This window comes from Morone saxatilis, unplaced genomic scaffold, assembly GCF_004916995.1.
Source record: "Morone saxatilis isolate NCDOM2014 unplaced genomic scaffold, NCSU_SB_2.0 Contig3, whole genome shotgun sequence".
NCBI classification, from domain to species: domain Eukaryota; kingdom Metazoa; phylum Chordata; class Actinopteri; family Moronidae; genus Morone; species Morone saxatilis.
In genome coordinates this window covers 5,301,034-5,320,998 of record NW_023339873.1, presented here as the reverse complement: position 1 = coordinate 5,320,998, position 19,965 = coordinate 5,301,034, and the positions used below count along the sequence as shown (strand labels likewise).

At 37.7% G+C, this 19,965-nt stretch overlaps 3 protein-coding genes across 5 annotated transcripts in view; 2 read left to right on the top strand and 1 right to left on the bottom strand.

Moving 5' to 3' along the window:
- The window catches only part of map4k5 (mitogen-activated protein kinase kinase kinase kinase 5), a gene marked incomplete in the record, with an annotated part of 29,138 nt that extends 25,829 nt beyond the window's left edge, over positions 1-3,309 (top strand). Inside the window, 1 exon segment of the mRNA XM_035673480.1 lies at positions 2,236-3,309. Coding sequence (XP_035529373.1) covers positions 2,236-2,323 — 88 coding nt within the window.
- Positions 3,310-5,714: 2,405 nt separating this feature from the next.
- cdkl1 (cyclin-dependent kinase-like 1 (CDC2-related kinase)) lies at positions 5,715-14,968 on the top strand. Its single transcript, XM_035673503.1, has 10 exons — positions 5,715-5,831; positions 6,681-6,923; positions 8,720-8,841; positions 11,004-11,076; positions 11,444-11,534; positions 12,007-12,207; positions 12,581-12,663; positions 12,820-12,876; positions 13,273-13,434; positions 14,445-14,968. Exons 2-10 carry the CDS (start codon positions 6,756-6,758, stop codon positions 14,544-14,546), a joined length of 1,059 nt encoding a protein of 352 aa, XP_035529396.1. The 5' UTR covers positions 5,715-5,831; positions 6,681-6,755; the 3' UTR covers positions 14,547-14,968.
- Positions 14,969-15,056: 88 nt separating this feature from the next.
- On the bottom strand, positions 15,057-19,948 carry dmac2l (distal membrane arm assembly complex 2 like). Of its 3 annotated transcripts, none has more exons than XM_035673511.1 (5): positions 19,886-19,948; positions 19,681-19,780; positions 17,987-18,195; positions 16,588-16,759; positions 15,057-16,503 (listed from the first exon to the last, which is right to left on the bottom strand). In XM_035673511.1, the coding sequence occupies exons 2-5, from the start codon at positions 19,773-19,775 to the stop codon at positions 16,389-16,391; spliced, it is 591 nt and encodes a 196-aa protein (XP_035529404.1). In that variant the 5' UTR covers positions 19,776-19,780; positions 19,886-19,948; the 3' UTR covers positions 15,057-16,388. The 3 variants fall into 3 exon arrangements, with proteins under 3 accessions (XP_035529404.1, XP_035529405.1, XP_035529406.1); XM_035673512.1 differs by having other exon boundaries at positions 19,681-19,785; positions 19,886-19,931; XM_035673513.1 differs by having other exon boundaries at positions 19,891-19,930.
- Between the last annotated feature and the right edge of the window lie 17 nt (positions 19,949-19,965).

The following is a 19,965-nucleotide window of genomic DNA, read 5'->3' as shown; positions in this document are numbered from 1 at the left end:
CTCTCTCTCTCTCTCTGTTTCATGTTTGCCGCCTCAGTAGCTCTGGTGGCTGAGACATGAAAGCCAAGCAAAATGTTAATGTCACTAACATTTACAAACCTGTCTGATGAAATACAGCAGAGCGCTGCTCGAGCCCCCCTTGCCAACATGTTGAAGAATCAAATACTTTTTGAAGATTATATTATTAAATCTTTCTTTTTGTTGAGTACATCATTAAGTGTTTAGTGTATTTAATATCGTATAATAATGTCAAAAAGAGAGAAATGCCCTTTATAACTTGGTAAGCCCAGTGTGATATCAGACCAGTCGTCTAAAACCCAAATGAATCAGTTTACTATCGTATCAGTATCAGATCTTCACATTAGACAAAGTGGAACAAGGGGATGTTTGCTATTTTTGCCTGGAAAAAATGACTTAAATTATGAATTGATAGTTGCCACTGGTTTTTTGTTAGTAAACCAGTGGATGAATTTACTAATTGTTTTAGCTCTAAATCCTGTGGAAGAAGACTTGAAACTAGCGATTGAGACTATAAACACATTAGGACACTGTCAAGTCAGATGCACGATCATTTCCCCATAAGACTCCATTTTAGCTGACGTCTTTTAAGCATAAGATACATTTTCCCATTGGCTTCAATTCACAGACCCAGACGCTCTGTCCACTGATTACATACTGTCAATTTGTGCAGCTACGATTAGTTTCAATATCGATTAATCTGCAGATTATTTGCTTTATTGACATCTTTTTTAATTCTGGACTGATGTCATGATGGTTTCTGCTGCAGACACAGCAGGATGTGATTTAGCTCCCCACCTCTCTCACACACACACACACACATACACACTCTCACTCAATGACGGAGGCTCTCCCAGCACTGGCTCCTGATGTAGCCGTCCTGTCCGTGGCACCGGAGCGAGGCCTCTCTCTGCCCAGCCCCCCATGTTTTATTCACTGCTGCCCGGGCACTGCCAGCCTGGTTTGAGTGTCTCTCCATGCCTCTGTAATTTCATCTGATGGAACGGACAGTATGGACTGTAGCTTCCCTGCTCACCTGTCACCGCCACGAGACGAGAGGATGGCATTTGAAGATGCACCCGCTGCCGTCCTGATCTGACTGTGACAGCTATATCAGGACGGTTAACGTGCAGTTTAACATGAACTGTCAGCACTCTGTCTCCTGAGTAGATTGATGCCATTAACATGATTGTCATTTGTTGTAAGTGTAGTTCAATTAGCGGCGTTGCTTACTCATACTTACTAAAAATAAGTTAGTGACAGAAGTGGTATTTTCTCCTGGAGAGAGATTTGTTTGGCAAATTTAAAGGATCAAACTAGAAAACATAATTCACGTCACTCTACTGTTTTCTACTGTCCCGGCAGCCATTGTTTTCCATTAATCTACATACAAAGTTAGGATGACATAACTCAGTGGTTTCAAAGTGGAGTCTGGGGACCCTCAGGGGTCCTTGAAAGGGTTTCATGGGGTCCCCACAAGAGGAAAATAATGTATTTTCCCTAATATTCCAGCTATAAGTTACCCAATGACAGAATGAATTATTATTTTTGTCACAGGTTTCATACACTTAATAGAATAAAACATCAAAAAGTAAAGATTCTATCAGATGGGGGACCCTGGATGAAATCGTATGTATAAGGATTTAAAATTGGGGGTCCGTGGTCTAATTTGTGTCTTGAAAACCACTGAAACCAACGGCTGCCTGGTAGGTAGACAAAAAGTGTTTCTAAAACACTGGGATGGGTTGAAAATGGTCAGTATTAAAGGAATAGTTTGGTATTTTGAGGAAATGCACTCATCCTCTTTCTTGCTGATAGTTGGATGAAGATCGATGCCGTTACATCGTGTTAAATCCCTGTTTAATCCGTATAGACATCAGAGTGTAAAACAACAAGTTGTGCTTTTCATTGCTGATTGTGTACAAACGAGATTCAGCGTGTTAATTATTCAGCATTAGACAGAACAAGGCTAGCTGCTTCCTCTCGTTTGTCCAGTCTTTATGCTAAGCTAAGTTAACTGGCTGCTAATACTTCCACCACACTGACACAAGGTGACAATCTTCTCACCTAACTCTCAGCAAGAAAGTGAATTTATTTCCTTAATTCAGTTCTTGAGTTGTCAGACTGACACTTTGGTAACGTCCCACCAGGTACCACAACTAGCATTTATTATTTCTGTGTCATGTTCTAACTGTCGTGTCCCTGTTTGTGTTGCAGGGTGGTGGTTCTGGAGAGCCGACCCACAGACAACCCCACGGCCCTGAGCAACCTCTACATTTTAGCCGGTCATGAGAACAGTTACTGAGCCTCTTCCATAGACGGGATGTTTTTTTTTTTGTTTTTGTTTTTCTAGAAAAAGCCTCAATTTTGGGAGAAAACTCCAGACTTTCACCTACGGTCCTGTGTCAAGGGAAACGTCTGGTTTAAAACCGTTTTTTGTTACTGAACTTGGGATCGACAGGTCAGTAAAAGAGGAGGCTCTTCAGTCTGGATTCATGAGTAGCCTTACACCAGCAACACGTTCACTGTGTCTCCGCTTGTTAGGAAATGACAAGGAAACTGTTACGAGCAGAAGGTGGAGAAATAATAAAAAGCTCAAATGAACAATGTTACTTAGCATTTTTCTCACTTTTCTGTACTGTGGACTGAGTTACAAACGAGTTATCTAGAGGTATTATTGACAAAAAGTGCCATTAAAATTCACAAGAATTTGTGATTGTATTAGCAAACAACGGGAGATTTATTGTGTTATTGTCTGTAACATGTCGCTCATAATCACCGCCAGAGGCAAACCTGGCACAAGAGGAGATTTTGTAGTCCAACTAATAGATCAGTTTAAAAACCGAAACCCACGAGCATTGTGGGTTATTTAAGCAATATTTATTAATCTCATGTTAAGTGATAGGGTATGTTTGATTTACAGATGGTGTTAGCAGACAGCGACAGTGCAGTCCTGCTGTGTGAGGATTAACTACCTAGTGAACAGTTCCTGAGCAGCTTTGGGTTATTTTTACTGCTATGTAATATAGTCGCATCTCTCCTGCTCTGCTGCATTTTTAGAAGTTGGATATAATGTACATTTTTTCCTCTTTTTTTTTTTCTTTACCTTCCTCTTTTATAGACTTTTACTTCTCATTATTTGCACCATGTAAGCACTTTTGTACATTTTTTTAATTTAAAATAAAATGACAAAATGAGGGACGATGCTAGGTTTTTGTTAACATCTTTGCATTCCCTTCGCAAAATGTTTAATGTATGCTGTTTTTGTAATAAAAAAAGCTGTTAACAAGATGACGTGACTGGTTTATTTTTGTGTCGTCGAGAGTTTAGATTGATTAAGCAGAGCTGATGAGTTACTACTCAGTGATGATGAGTCTCTGAAGGGAGGAACGGAGGAAAGAGTGAGTATTCGTTTCCATTATTTCCCTCTGTCATTCCTCTGACTTCACCAACTCGCTCTAATTGGTCTCAGTGCAACAAGACAACATGTCAGGTTTAGATCTCCCTGTTCTCCCTGACGTATGTGGAGGGATGTCAGACAGATGTGGATTTGGTTGTTTTGATGTGCAGAAAAACATAAAATGCCCCCCCTGAGTATAAGAAAATAATAGTAATAAACGTTTACAACTAACTAAAAGTGGTTTTAGATGTGTGGTGATTTTAGGATTTTGAGGAAGGGAGTGTCAGTGAATTCCCCTTTGAGAACACACCGAGTTGTTTACCTGTGTGGATGTTTTCCTGGTGTTCACTGTAGTTTACCTGCGGCTTTATTTTTAAACACATCTCTGACACTCAGTGTGTCAGATGTGAAAATCTACAAAAACAACCCACAGGAGGCTGCTTTTCCTTATTTCATGGAGGTGAAGGTGGAGTCAGCTGTTCCTATGGGAACTGCAGTGGAAAAGGAAGAAATGTGTCAAGTTGCAAAGAGTGAGAGTCTGTGGGTTGTACCGGTCAGGTGATTTCAGCTTCCAAATAAAAATAAAATAGTGCCAGAGGAAGAATTATCTGATTTACAAAAAATAGATCATACGGTTAGTTTATTTTTATTAAGTTGTGATTTTATTACCTCCTTTTTATCACCTCTTTTCCTCTGTTATGCCAGAACTCCCAAAAAAGCTGTTGTAAAGTTTGGGAGGGCATCCAACTGCTTATTTTAGCAACAAGCGTAACACAACTGTAAACACATGTTTTTAAACTTAAACTTAAAAAATGAAAAGCAGCAAGGAAAAAAAACATATTACCATATTTGTGTCTAAAGTTTAACATCAGGTTTGGAGTTAAGTAAGTAAGTAAAGCTTTATTTATATAGCACCTTTTTGACACAGAGATCCAAAGTGGGAGCATGTGAATACAAACATAAGGAAAATAAAACGAGAAAAGGATAAATTAAAAGAAAGACGACAGATGAGAAAACAAACAAGGAGATCTATAAAAAGGCTTTGCTTGTAGAGGTGGTTTTGAGGAGCCGCTTAAAACAGATTAGATCAGTGAATCTGAGTGATTGGGGAAGACTATTCCACAATGTTGGGGCTAAAACAGCAAAGGTCACCTTTAGTTTTACAGTTAGCACGAGGAATGGATAAAAGGCCAAATTTGAGGAGCGAAGTGGCCGAGGAGTGGAATGAGGAACAAGGAGATCTGAAATGTAACTGGGGGCAAGGTCATGAAGTGCCTTATATGTAATCAGTAAGATCTTATAATTGATTCTGAATTTTACAGGAAGCCAATGAAGGGATGCGAGAACAGGAGTAATGTGGGACCGACGGCTGGTTCTGGTTAAAAGTCTGGCAGCTGCTTTTTTATTTTAATTTAAAATTAAACAATTTTATTTTGTCTTTTGGCCTCATGCACCAAATAGCTTGTAAAGGGGTTAAGAAAGGCGTATATATAAATACACATTACTATTTATATTACCACTAGCTGTTGTACTTGTATCATTATTACTGTTTTACTCAAAATGATGTGATACTGAGGTTTTTTTTTTGGTTTTGGTTTATTAAGGCAAAATTATAAACAAAAATATGACATACAATCCAGGTCATAGAGATAAAAACACACATATTTTACTGCTTAAGTCCTAATTTCGACTTTTTATCTCATAACTTTGATTTAAGAGGCCAAATGTTATGTTTCTAAATCATAATTTTGACCATTTTGTCCATATTTTGACACACTGAGAACATAATTATTTTTTATTTTGACTAACTTTTTATTTTTCTTGAATTATTATTATTAGGTTAATATCCCCGGCTGTATATAGTCTTTTAAATTAGCTTCACCTTTACCAGCTTCAGCATTTAAATGATGAAAACAGCAATGAATCAATAATCATAATCCATTAATATGTTATACATTATACATTATAATAAGTACTTTAAGTATATTTTAATGTCAGTGCAGGTTTACTTTTACTTCAGTCACATTTTGAAGGCGTTACTTACCTGTAATAGAGTATGTCTACACTGTATATCATTGCTTTTACTTATTACGTTATTCACTGCAGAACAACAAAACCATTGATATACAATCAGGAGCTCAACGGTACAATTAAAAGAGCAATAAAAGTCTCTTATTATTGTATTATTGTATTATTATTGTACTCAAAACATGGAACTAAAGGAAGTGACGCGTGTGTTTTATTTTGAAGGGTGTCTCGGTTTACACTCTCTGACTTGACGCTTTAAAAACCGCCTGCTCGGAGCTGTGCAGGGACAGTTGAGCTGCGATCCTCCGGCTTGTGTGGTGTTTGGAAGAAGCTGCAGCTCCTCAGCTGACTGAACATTTCTCACCTCATCACACTTTCACTCAAAGTAAGTTCGGACCTGAACCGGAAGCGTTTTTAAATGCTGTAATTGCTCATAGAAATACTGAAACGTGTTTACTTTTGCGATCAGCTGCTTCCATGAGGCAACTTTCAGGGTTGTATGAACTGCTGCTGCACCGCGTAAAAAGCCTCTAATGTGAGTTCTAAACATGCATCCTGAGCTGTTCATTCTCAGTTTGTGTTATTATGTAATGTTTTCCTCGTAAGTCTGTTTATAAGTGCAGCACTTTGATTTTATTCCCCTGGCTGTTTCCTCTGTCGTCTGTTTTCGCTCTCTGTCCCCTCAGGGAAATGACTTAATATACTTTGCATTGCAAATGTTGTCGTTACGCAATCTAACTGTTGGGAGACAGGTGTAATGTTGCCTCTAAACAATTAAATCTATCTTTTGCAGGCAGTTTAAAGAGGTTATTTTAACATTTTGACCCCCCATATCCAAGAGGTTAAAACACAATTTGAGCATATTTTGTGATTAAAATCAATGCATGTAAATTCTTTAGTGTGCTTTTCAGATAATTATGCATGACACATTTCTGTGCCGTTGGCTCTCTTGTTAGTGATGCAGAGGTCAATCAAAATGTCTGATATCACAACATGAAAAGCCACCAAAATAAACCAACATCTGTTTTATGTTTTAGAAAAGCATTGTTGTATCTCTTCCATTAAAGACCCAGCCCACATATCACACAGTTCTGACCCACCTTTGATCCTTAAATTGAATTTATTCCAGCTTTAATTGAGTGAACTGTTCATAAAAGCACCAGGTGGTCAAATTACTCTTCCTCTCCCTGTGTGTTTGTCTTTGCTGAGCACCCCTCCTGTGTCTCCTCCGCAGAGACAGTCCCGCCTCCTGGGACCCTCCCTGGAAAAGTGTTTTTACCTTCTGGATATCTGCTGGTGCAGCCTGAGAATGGAGAAGTACGAGAAGATTGGAAAGATCGGAGAGGGCTCCTACGGCGTCGTCTTCAAGTGCAGAAACAAAGACACTGGGCAGATCGTGGCCATCAAGAAGTTTGTGGAGTCAGAGGACGATCCCATCATCAAAAAGATTGCACTGAGGGAGATCAGGATGCTCAAGGTAACAGCACTTTATTAACCTTGATACCCTGTTGTTCCTTTACCATTAAAGTCCTTCATATCGGACTCATATTAAAGCAGCAATCCAGGTTTACCAGTTTATGGAAGCTCATTTCTGCCAGGGAAATGTTAGTATAGCTTTTAAATGCTAATCCTATGTCACAATTATGAGATAAAAAGACTGAGTTTTTACTTATCAAGTCAAAATTCTAAAATAATGCATCAAAACTATGAGATAGTAAGTCAAATTTTGGCCTTCTGAGTCATAATTATAAGAGAAAATGTAAAAATAATAAGATAGTAGGTTAAATTTTTGTTTATTAAAAGGAAAATATGAGAGGAAAAATTCAACATTATGAAATAGTATGTCAAAGTGTGGATTGTTAAGTCAAAATAATGAAAGGGAAAAGTCCAAATTGTGAAATAGTATGTGGAAATTATGATTTAATACATCACAATGTGGCTTGTTGAGTCAGTATTATGAGCTAAAAAGTCAAAATTAGTTACATTTTCCTTATTAAATCAAAGGAAAAAGTCTGATTTAGTTTGTCAAAATGTGGCTTGTTAATTTAAAACTGTGAGATAAGAAGTCTAAAATTGGACTTATAAGTCAAAATTATGAGATAAAAACTTTTTATCTCTTAATTTAAGTCAAAATGTTGACATTTTATCACAAAATTTGACTTTATTTTATTATGACTAACTTTCTTTTTCTTTTTCTGCCCTCTATACTAAGTTCTTATGAAACTTTGAGTTCATGCAAACAACTAATCCAAATATCAGCCATAATAGCAATATGCTATATTACTGAATCACATTAGTTTGTATTAACTAAAGAAATTAACCTCTAACCTTTCAACAACACCTTAACATGTAAAAAGTTTACTCTCTCTTTACTCAGAGTCAAGTCTGCTCTCATAATTATATTACATTATATATTATAATATAATTCCACCCTGGAAATATTATCTAATGACACACAGTCAAACAAAAAAACAAAAGTGATTCGAATCCTGTTTTTAGTGGCGTGAAATACGTGGTCTAATCTTCCTCCTCTGTTGTGCAGCCAGCAGGAGGGACACCAGCAATTACTTCTGCAGACAGAAAGGGAAGCATTTTTGTAGCCGCTGCGCAGTGAAACTCTCATTCAAAAGAGTCGTGTTCAAAAGAGGTTCAGAAGGTTGTAATCAAACGAAGGAAAAGCCCTGCAGTGTCAGTGCTGGCCAAAGTCCTTAAATCAGAAAGGGAAATGTAATAACAGCACATAAGAAACAGCCTTTAAGTGAAAAGACTTTGGCACCAGGATCAAATCACTACTCTGGTTTCAGCTCATAATCTGGATGCAAGACAAATATTCTTGTTAATGAATTAATCTTAAAGCACTAAGTGTTGCCTGGCTGATAGAGAGCAAACATTTCCTTTTAATTGTGTTGCCTGTTTGCTTTATGTTGCACAGTAATTATCAAAGATGCACTGGTACAATTGTTTGTGGTTTAATTAGTCATGCGGTGGGTGGGAGTGTTAGTGGCCTGCTGGACACCAGGAGCTCATGAATAGGACAAGGATGGGGACAGGTTGTCAGGGGCAACAGCATGTTTATTACCATCTGTTAACAGTTCTGTTTGATAAGAGCAAACCACAGATGATACAGTTCTCCAAACTGCTTTCAGCGGCTTAGTTTTAACTGTGTTTTGTGTGGATGTTTTTCTAGATGTACAAACAGCTCTGTGTGTGTGTGTGTGTGTGTGTGCTAAGACGTGTTTTTTTGTGTTTTTCGTGTGTTTTGTGTCCACGCAGCAACTGAAACACGCCAACCTGGTGAATCTGATCGAGGTGTTCCGACGCAAACGGAAGCTTCACCTTGTGTTCGAGTACTGCGACCACACGGTCCTCAACGAGCTGGACCGCCATCCCAGAGGGTGGGTGTGTCTCTAGACTGTTTACTGAAAGCAAAGCAGTGTGTGCACTTTGATAGATAGTTAAATGACATACTGTAACACTTAAAGTCAAAGCAGGGTCCCCTTTATAAAACCCACGGGTCGCCCGCTTGAGTTCTGAGCTGCTTAGATCGCGTACACAAATATAAATGTTTAACCTTGTCAATATGGACCATTAGATCTGTTAGATTCTCCACACTTTAATCATTCAGTTAATTTTACAGACACCGTGAGCACCAAAGCATCAAATGATCAAATTAAGTCATATTTATAATGGTTTAAATAAACAGTATTTCCCATCTTTTCTTTGTCCCATATATAGGCAGGTTCAGTGATTGAAACAAATAAAAGGCTATTAATGGAAGTTTTAATGAAATAAAATACAAATCCATCCATCCACATGTTTATATGCTTTAACTCACTGAGTTACAGAGATGCACCATGAAACACACAATTTAAAGAATTAACAATAACAAACAATATTCCATATGAAGGAAGAGTAAGAGAGTTAAAATCACCAACTTGCAGTCAAGCACTTTCAGGCACTTATGCAACAAATAAAAGAAAGTTTTTAGATGCAGAAACAGATTAATATTTGGACAGCATTAACAAAAATATTAATGGCACTGACACTTGACACTTTGACTTAAATATAACTTTAAGTCAGAGTTACTGTAGACACTTAAATGTACCTGTAAAACTTCCATATGAGTGACTAACGTAAGACTGACTCAGCCTGTCGCTCAATTGATCGTCATCAGCGGAGGGAGTTTGCCCAGTTAGACGGACATTAAAATATACATTTTTATGACAATTTAAAGACTTTAAAAGTTGAATCCGCTAAGGATCATGTGATACAATCGAAATCTCTGTAATAGCTACTAGATGGTGGTGAGATTAGTTTTTGTTAACTGCTGTTTCCCAAAGTGTAAAAGTAGTTTTGATTTTGCACATTTTTGCCATATCTCAAATATTGTTTGTTTTAGTCAGCCGTTAAACAACCTGCACATACACACGTGTCTGAATATTCACTAAAAAACAAAAACACAAAGACATAAAGTACAACAAGAAACACAAAATACAAAATGAATAAAATAAACTTTAAATGACATATAACAAAAGGTTTTATGCATAAAATACAGCCGTATGTGTCCAGTCCAGGCAGCATAAGCTTTATAAAGGTGTGCAATAAAAATAATATATATCTACTTAAGGACTATAGTTCTGAATTATATGAAATGAACACACAGCTCAGTGTACTATACTCATATAGCTCTGTCACACTGAGATAATGAGAGCATAAATCTGAGTACGGTGGCTCTGGATTTAACAAAGCGCTGTGTACTTTCTATTATCTCTACATTACACGTATACCACACCGTACTCGGCGCTTTGTCCAGCTGCGACGGGCACAACGCTCGTCTCCCAGGAAGCTGACCTGCTCACTGTGGAATGTTTACAGTGATGCTCACCCAGAATGCTTTGCTGGTGGGGGGAGCTGTCATGACTCTTTAGGCTCGGCCACATTTTATACGGAGTGTTTTCGCTGTCCGGCTTTCCCCTTCTGGTCCTGGCCTGTAGCCTCCTGAACACAGGCGGTTCAAAAGAAGAGAAAACAAAGTGGCGAGGATGGGGGGGGGATTGTTATTAATTGCCAGTCACAAAGCTCGATTTAGCCATTTCCCCGGCAACACTGACAGATGATGGTCTCTGAACCAACAAAAGCCTCAGTGTTGAACATCCGGGCGCATTGGAAGCGGCAGGACAGCTCACTGTCCTTCACAGCTGTCTGAGGGGGAAAGAGGTCTCTGAAAAACAGAGCAGGGCTGAGGAAAACTAGAGATGACAGCAAAAAAAGACCAAGAAAGGAGGAGAGTTTTGTTTCCAGGATGAATATCACTGACTTTGTTGATCTGATGGTTTTTTCCTCTAATGCCACCGTGAGGCTGACATTTGTGGCTTTTACTTTAAGATCTCCTCCAGACGTGTGTTCATACACAAATAGTCTGGTTGGAACAATAATAATGTGTTTTTTTCCAACATTAATACTGAATCTTTGACCTCAAATTGAAATACATTAACTTCTCTTCATCAGTCAACTGATTAATCTAATTAATCTTTTTGATTTCTTTCCTGTCGTGCAGCGTTCCCGAGCACCTTGTGAAGAGTATAACCTGGCAGACTCTTCAAGCTGTAAACTTCTGTCACAAACAAAACGTAAGTCACTTCATGTGGAATATTTTTCCAGTTGTCAAACCGTCCCCTTCAGCTTGTTTTTGAATTCCTCTGGTCTCCTCCCTCCTCCAGCTCCTATCAGGCCGACTGCTTTATGGCTCTTTTTTTTTAACAAGAATTCCTTCCCCTTGGCTGACCAGCAGTTAATGTATCACCTAGACACAACAAATGCTACAAGGCCCCTATTTAACAGGGCTGCATGAAGTCCAGAGAGCACTCTCTCCCTCTCTCTCTCCTTGTACTGTTTCTCACTCATTCACGCACTTTATTTTCAGTGTGTCACAACCACAAGCATCTGAAGACGGTATTGAAAAACAGGGATTTAATTGGACTGTTTCTGTTCTTGCAGTGCATTCACCGAGACGTCAAGCCGGAAAATATTCTCATCACCAAACACCAAGTCATCAAACTCTGTGACTTTGGGTTTGCCAGGATTCTCAGTAAGTTTTTAGACTTTATCAACAGCTGATACATATCTGACAGCGCCACCTGGTGGACATGCTGTGTGTTTCAGGTTTTACTGAAAGGAAGGTTTAATGTATTGGTACTAAAGCAGCACTTAATCAATGTCTTTTCCAATTTATAGTAATTATAGTAAAAAGAGTAAAAAGTGATAGTTTTACCTCTTTAAGCCAGACAAAATATTAAAATCTAACAATCTCTGAAGGGAAAAATTGCTGCTTACAGCTCATAGTTACATACGAGGAGTCATTGGGAGCCATTGATCTAAAACATGATGTACACATAAAGTATCTATATTACTGAACAAATTCTGATTAATACTTGTGATCGGGAAAATAACTTAATTATATAAGAGACGAATACACTGACATATTTGGCTGTCATTACACATCGATACACGTTTTCTTTCTGTACACACTCACTTATGCTTCTGTGTTTTTGTGCCATCAGCTGGTCCATGTGACTACTACACAGACTACGTGGCGACTCGTTGGTACCGGGCCCCTGAGCTGCTGGTGGGAGACACTCAGTATGGCCCTCCGGTGGACGTGTGGGCGATTGGTTGTGTGTTCGCTGAGCTGCTGTCAGGGATCCCTCTGTGGCCCGGGAAGTCTGACATGGACCAGCTTTACCTGATCCGGAAGACTCTCGGTGAGATGGATTAAATATAAAGAAAACATAAAAAGCAACTCTTTCACAAAGCTCTGAAACCAACAGGGAGCGGGGCTTTATAATTATAGATTTATAAAGAATTAACATCAATTAATTACAAAGTATAAAACATGAAATTGTGCATCAATTAGCAAATAATCACAGACACATTTTTTTTTAAATATGTGAGAATAAAACATCAAAAAAGCAAAAAAAACATCTTTCTGCTGTCAGGAAATTCTTGGTTATGGGAGTTGAAAATGTTTCCCAGGATTGGATGAAATTGTAAAATTTCTATGAACTTTAATTTAAAAAAAACCCCATCTAAAATAGATTCATTGTCTGTTATCTTCATCTTTCTCGTGCTCTGCAGGAGATCTGATCCCTCGACACCAGCAGGTCTTCAGCAACAACCAGTTCTTCTGTGGAGTTTCCATCCCGGAGCCACAAGAGATGGTGAGACACACTACACAGTCAGTCCACATGTGCGCCATCTGCCTGCGTCACACAAGTTTTCATCTACATCCTACAGCCTTCACTCAGCACACAAAGGTTCAGTAATGAAAAGTCAAAAACATATTGAGTCTTTGTTGTTTTGTTTTCTTTCTGCAGGAGCCGTTGGAGCAGAAATATCCAAATCTTTCACATCAAGCTCTGAGTCTCATGAAGGTAATAATGTAATTTTAAAACAAAGAGATGCTGGAGATTGTAATCTTATAATCTGTGACATACAGTCAAAATCTGAATACATTTCTAACAGAGTACACAGGTTTTGTACATTAAAGTTTGTATTTTAATCCTGTAAAATATGCATGTTTTAATACATTTCTTTTACTGTCTGAAGATATATTTATTTGAAAAAAAGGTAATTAAAAACCCTGCTTCAAGGCAAAGATCTTTAAATTACTCCTAATCAGAACTTGTATTCTAACTCTAATTGTGGCCATAATCAGACTTTCCACAAAATGTTCCTGAGAGCTGCCACTCAAATAAAAACTAGATCTCCGATGTCTGGCTCTGACCTTCACTGTCTCCCATTCAGTGTTGATGGTTTTGATTGTTTAGGGTTGTCTGAGGATGGACCCGTCCGAGCGGCTGACCTGCGAGCAGCTTCTCCAACATCCGTACTTCGACAGCCTGCGGGAAAAGAGCGAGAGCACCTCGCGAGAGCATGACCGCTCCGGCAACAAGAGGACACGTTTACCTCGCAAACACCTTCCTCCAGGGGTAAGTAGCCTTCTGCACGAAGAGTAATGATTGGGATTAAACACCAGTCAGTATGCTGCCATATTTAGGTTAATTATATTTTGTGTTTTTTTTTTTTAAATTGAGTATCATCTTCACATCTGTAAAATTTGCAAGCAAAATTTTGTTCTCTTGGAAATAAATTCTGGGTATGAGCAGCTTCCATACATTGACCCATAACTTCATTAAGGTTTGGCATACTATATTGACCGGTATAACCAATGACATTAAAGTTTGTTTTAGTGCAGCAGAGCCTTTCTAATGAGTCAACAAGCACAATAGCTGCACTGACTCTGTTTGACCTGAATGGAACAGAGTAATTAATTTATCACTGGTAACACCGGACTCCAGGACACTCTATGGTGGTGATGAATCCAACAAAAATGAAATAAAAAGGGTTGAGGTTGTTAGGAATGTGGTGTATTTAAAATGTGTGCAATCCGTACTCAACCTAGCAGATGGACTAGTACATAACATTTTCCCTGACTTTTCCTAAGACGTTTAAGCTGATGTAATAAGAGAAATATCAGGCTTTACGTCACTATATTTCTTATTTTTCTGTAGTTTTTAGGGGTTAGGGACACAGTCAGAGTTATGGGTGCTAAGATAATGTCTGTATATAATGATGTCATACTGTCATAATAATTTATAACCTATTCAATAGTTATGAACAACATTTTACACTAATTTTATAACTTTTTAGTGGATTAAACTGATAAAAAAAATAAGGCAAACCCTCTTTCCTGCCACAAATATAAGTGTAAACATTAATCCTAGTTAAAAAGGAGAAAGTTATTATAAGTTTAAACATTTTTTATAAACTAATAATTTTCATTATGCCAGATTTTAGGGCCCTAAGCACCCCTTTAGTTGGATTTTACACCTAAAAGAAGCACTTTCAAAACACTAACATGTCAGATAATTAAATCCATGTAAAGATACTTTTATTGCTCTCAAAATTGTCCCTGAAACGTTATTCTTTCTCCATCCAGTATTTGCCACAGCTGACTGGCAGCAGCATCTTTCCAGCTGTGGACAACAAGAGGTACTACAACAACCTGCGCAAGTTCAACTACCACCTACCGAACATCTAAACTCACGAGCTGAATTAAACACAGTCAAAGAAGCAGCATTTTCTGGAGAAAAAAAACTCAACAAAAACTCAGGAAATGAAGCCTGCTAGCACCTTGGTGTTTAATGCATTCAAGAAGAATTCAAACACTTTTTAAAGTTTTTGGTCATGACGTTGGGTGTCGGGTGTCTCTTGATGTTGATGTCAGTCTATGCACTATTTCCCAACATGTGGACTCAAACATGTTGGTTCATGTATGTTGCCTACGTTTCAAGCTGATTTTGTTGTATTTTGTATAGATGTGTAAAGACAAGGAGCGATGTGCTGCTCTGCTGATAGTCACTGAGTAGACTGAAGGTAAAACTACAACGTACTGCCTTGCCTGGTTTGCCAAATGTATTTTTTTTATATATAGCGACGGACTCTGTAAGAGTGACATGTTTTTGTTAGAGTTTTATGTTGTTTAATTGTCTGGAATAAGTTATAATGTAGGACACGAACTTTATTTTTCGTCACATGTAACGACTCATGATCATTTCTGAAAATATTTATTGACGTCAGGAGTGAATACAGTTGTAAACATTCCCACATTTACTAGCATATAGCATTCACAATACCACATTGTACTCATTTATACAACTTTGGTGCTAAGGATGTTCACAGCCATCTGTCTGTCCTCAGATATTGTACAAATGCCAAATTAATCTAAAGGGAAATGATTTAAACTCTTGAATCCTTGAAGTCCTCAGCATTTCACAAATTATTTTCTCTGTGTACTCACATGTAGAGCAATCTTTAATACCTTTTAAATGTTATAATAAACTACTGAATAGTTAATTCCATAAAGAAAAACTGGTGTCAACAATATAAAGTGCTTTAATGCTTCTCTTTGCTGGAGTGTTTCTCTAAAGCTTGAACTTGAAAAATTTCCCATGAAGTCGAACCTTGCTGCTGTTCTCTCTTCCTTCTTCTCTTTCTCTTTCTCTTTCTTCTTTTCCACAAAATTTGACCAATCATTGTAGTTTCAAAACGTTGAGCCATACGTTACCAAACCCACTTCCTTGTTTCTGGTTGTGAAGATGCAGATCATGAGAACATGTGTGACACAAATGTCTCACATCTAACCTCACAATCATGAGCCTTTTTGGTTACTCAGAATACTTCAAACTCTGGGACGAGTTACCTTTGATATTTTGAATGAATTATACAAAAAAACTATTTTTGCGATTTTTCTCCTTTTCTCCCCCAATTTAATTGCATTTAAAATCAGGCATTTTAAGTCGCAACAATCCCCCAAAAATCCTGCGACATCCTGAAGGGACTTGTTAGAAATGCTGTCTGATTATAAACTGCTAATCTAATTGCACTTTTTTCACCCTTTTTGGTATTTGGATTTAGTGACAAGGATAAAAATCTGTCAGGAAACTGCATCTTTAATCCTGGTTAATTCGTAAACAGAGTTAAAACTGAAGTTTTTTTCCAACAATACTACAAACATATTCCCCCCATTAAATAAAACATCTACTCGACTGTGGTTGCTATTAACAAGATCAGCGTGAAGTCAGTGAGTGACATTTTCTATGTGCAACACAAGACAATCTCAAGATTTACTGGATAAAGTACATCCTGGTACAAAAGCAAAGGAGCGATTACGCTGCTGCTGTTCTCCACTCTCTCATTTAACAAAAACGTAATGATTCACATGTAAATACACTTAAAAGTTTAACTGAAGGATCTACATGTCGAACGATCAAAGCCCCTTATGCTGCAGTCTGTCCTCCTTCAAAATGGAGTCTTTTACTTTGAAAACCTTTTAATAAAGGCATGCTTATTTTACAATCTTAAATAGGAAGTGGTTTCTCCATCAGTCCAGATCCAGCACTACGTCCAGACGGGGAAGTGCCGTCTGCAGTCTGTCAACTGTCGTATTTCTATCTTTGATTCCAGGAAGATCACTGAGAAACAGATTCTCCAGATTCCTGTGTGGAATTAATACATTAAAGGACAAATCAGTGTAATTTAAACATATTTATGTATAAAAACATATAAAAACAAACTCTCACCTGAGTTTGTGCAGGGCGATGATGCCTTTATCAGTCACATTCCCACACGACACCACCTCCATCATCAACAAAGTCTCCTGTAGGTTCTCTATTGAACTCAACTTCTCCAGGCAGGTGTCCTCAATGTAGATACACTTGTTGAACTTGATTTCCTCCAAATATTTCAAACCGTCTAGAAAAAAAAAAACACAGCACACTGTTAACCGACTATATTTACATAGGCAGAGAAGGACTTTACACCAAAATACATTTGTGTGGACACAGTTCGGAGAGCAGCAGTCAACCGGGTCAGACCACACCATCCGTGTGCCAGCTCAGTGTAAAACATCCTGCTCGCTTGCGTCACTTTTTGATAATCAGTCTGGGAGAGATGTACTTTCACCGTCGCCTTTCCTTTCTTGTTAACACTGAGAGGAATCACTTTCAGGTCAACGTTCGAGGTCAAGCTCATGTTAACATGCTTGATGCAAAATTTACACTTTCTGAACATGGCTTTAATGTTTGATTAGACAGGCTTTTAATCAGCTCATTAATCTTTTAATCTAACACTTAAGTTCAGCGTGAAATATGTTGACTATTGGAGGGATTGCCAGATGATGAAACCTAAAGATGCTGGTGGGCTCCTGACTTTTATTCTCGCGCCACCAACAGGTCAGACAGTTTTTTGGTACTGATATACTGAAATATGTCTGTAACACAGAATATCAGAAGAAGCTGGCATCAACATCATTCATTATTTGTAGATAAACATTCTGATATTTCTCAAAGTAAGGTATCAAAAAAATAATAAACTGTATGTAATGGTATCTTATAGAAACTCTGGTAACTCTATTATAGCGACACTAGTATCTTAAAATGTCAAATTATTCTCAGTCATTAAAATGAATGAGGATCTGTTGGATTTGCCAGCTGTAAATTAACCTGTAACATAGAATGCTAACATTAACATGTTACACTGAAATGTTAATGTTAATGTTAGTATAACCCTATAAACTGCGTGTGTTAACAGGCTGAAATTTAACCAGTACATGCTAAATGTTGGCATTTAAACATGCTCACAATAGCATGCTAAATATTACACAAGAAAAGTCAGTCTCAATAGTTTTACTGTACATAAATATATTATAAACACATAAATATACTATTTATATATTTTGTTGACCAACAGGACCTTAATTATGGAATATTATCAAGTTAAAGCTGCAGTAGGTAACTTTATAGCGTTATCTGGTGTTTAATGAGCATTATAGCCTCACTGGGTGTACGGCTGTAGAGTTTAAATTGTGTTAAATCTATTTAGCGGAGAACATCCATGACCATATGGAGGGAACTGTAAATGAGAGAGTGGGACAATTCACAAGGACAAGAAGGTAATATTTTACAGTAGTGTAACACTGACCCAGGTGGTCAAACCCTCTGTACATGATGCAGGATTCGGTGGCGTCAATCCCCTGGATCTTGTACCTGCCCAGAGGTCCAGTTGGCAGCGCGTTGTAGTCGTGATGCCAGCGCTCGAAACCTTCAAACCTCACTTTGGCACCACATCTCAGCAGCCACTCTGCTGCAGCTCGGTCCGGACCAACAGCTTTGATCCTTTCATAGTCCACCCTGAGTGAAGATCAACAAAAACGCTCAAAGTACGGTACACGTTGCTCACGTGTGACGTGATATACGTCATGTTTGGTTGGTGGTGAAAGGGTCAAGAGGGTTACAATAGATAAAGTTCAAATGGCAACCTGCCCACCAGGCCAGTTGTTTGAACCTGAGGATATCACCCACTGTTTGTTTATTTGGTTATTTATCAAATAAAACACAATATTTGCTCATTGTTACTTTAAAAAGTTGACAAAAGGTTTTTGGGAATATTTTGGTAATGTCAAAAATAAAAAGACCACAGGGTGCATTGGATTCTGATATCTTGTGATGGGGATTGTTCATATTTTTGAACAATTTATAGACTACAGTGTTAAAAACTTTAAATTACATTATAGAAATAATGGTTCATTTTAGTCCTATTTGTGATTTGTGACAGCTCAAAAACCTGAAATTCTGTGGCAATAATACATTTAATCAACATACAGCAACAAAGAGCTGGATAAAATATCAATATTGTGAATATGACATTATATCATATGGAATTATAGTTTATAATCATAATGCTAACCTGAACGTAATTTTCTAGTTGTAAAGGCAACTAACTGTGGTACCATTTTCCGACCATATAGCATCATATAAAGTCAAATGGTTAATCGTATTCTCTACTATAGGTTTGATGGTTATTTAGGAAGATTTTGCCTGTAATTGATCACCAAAATATCTCTACATTGTCAATACAGAGGTAATTGTTTTTTAAGTTTCGAGTTCAATTTATTTTGTCAAACAATATTATCATGAAATATTGTTTCTGCCAGATTAAAAGATAAAAAAGCTACGTTTCTAAAATGTCCTTGATGGTTCCCCAGATGTCAAGTTTTTAATGTTAAGATGCCGAACATATTATTAACACTATCTTGTTGCTGCTGTTATACATGTACAGATTATATATGTATATAAATAACTGTATATATTGTTATATTTAAATATTTGTATATAGGTTCTATGTGTTTGTGGCATGAAGGGGCTACAACTTACATCTCATTGTGCAACACTGTGCTGTAAAATGACAAATAAATGACCTTAATTCCTAAAATGATGTACTGAACTACATATATACATTATGGCACATTAATAGTGACGTTATAGTGATAACAATCTGATAATATAGTATATGATTTGGTAGTGGTTTGGTGAAGGGTGACCTAATACTTTAAGTCCTTTTTGATGCTAATACTTAAAACTGCAGCTTCTAAATGACCATACAGTTGAATCAAGGCCTTTGTAAAAGCTGTTTCAACAAAAAGTGAACATAATATTAATAACAATAATAATATATAAACATGAAATAGGTCAGGTAAGCAGGTTTATAAGGTTATGTGTGTGTTGAGTGCTTTGTCAGTTCATAGATTATCTACATAGTATTTACATGCATGTCTGTGTAGCTACCAGCTCGCACATGCATGTCCTTAATCTATTCCAGGTAATCAGTTGTCTCACTTGTTGAAGACTGCATTGAGCCAGCCCCAGAAGTGTCTGCGGCTCCACTCCCTCGGACTCAGCGCAGACTGCACCGCCCTCGACAAAAGCTTCATATTATCTGAGCTCAACAACAAACAACAAACACAAATGCAAACTAATTAAACTGCACAAACTGTTTCAGACGCTTTAAATGAACGACTGCGACACAGGACACTTTCCTCACCTCACCTGCCCTGCCCTCCGACGGATCCGACTGTTTACATTTGGGACTACCCTTTGACCTAGTGACGCAAGGGAAGAAAC

What these genes read in the sequence shown, in the direction of transcription:
- dmac2l (XM_035673511.1), bottom strand. Translation starts at nt 19,775, where the DNA reads ATGAAGCTTTTGTCGAGGGCGGTGCAGTCTGCGCTGAGTCCGAGGGAG. An exon ending in CTCAATGCAGTCTTCAACAA is followed by an intron (nt 18,196 to 19,680) that starts GTGAGACAACTG and finishes ATCTTCACTCAG; the next exon opens with GGTGGACTATGAAAGGATCA. An exon ending in CAGAGGGTTTGACCACCTGG is followed by an intron (nt 16,760 to 17,986) that starts GTCAGTGTTACA and finishes TTTTTTTTCTAG; the next exon opens with ACGGTTTGAAATATTTGGAG.
- cdkl1 (XM_035673503.1), top strand. Translation starts at nt 6,756, where the DNA reads ATGGAGAAGTACGAGAAGATTGGAAAGATCGGAGAGGGCTCCTACGGC. An exon ending in GGGAGATCAGGATGCTCAAG is followed by an intron (nt 6,924 to 8,719) that starts GTAACAGCACTT and finishes GTGTCCACGCAG; the next exon opens with CAACTGAAACACGCCAACCT. An exon ending in TGGGTTTGCCAGGATTCTCA is followed by an intron (nt 11,535 to 12,006) that starts GTAAGTTTTTAG and finishes TTGTGCCATCAG; the next exon opens with CTGGTCCATGTGACTACTAC.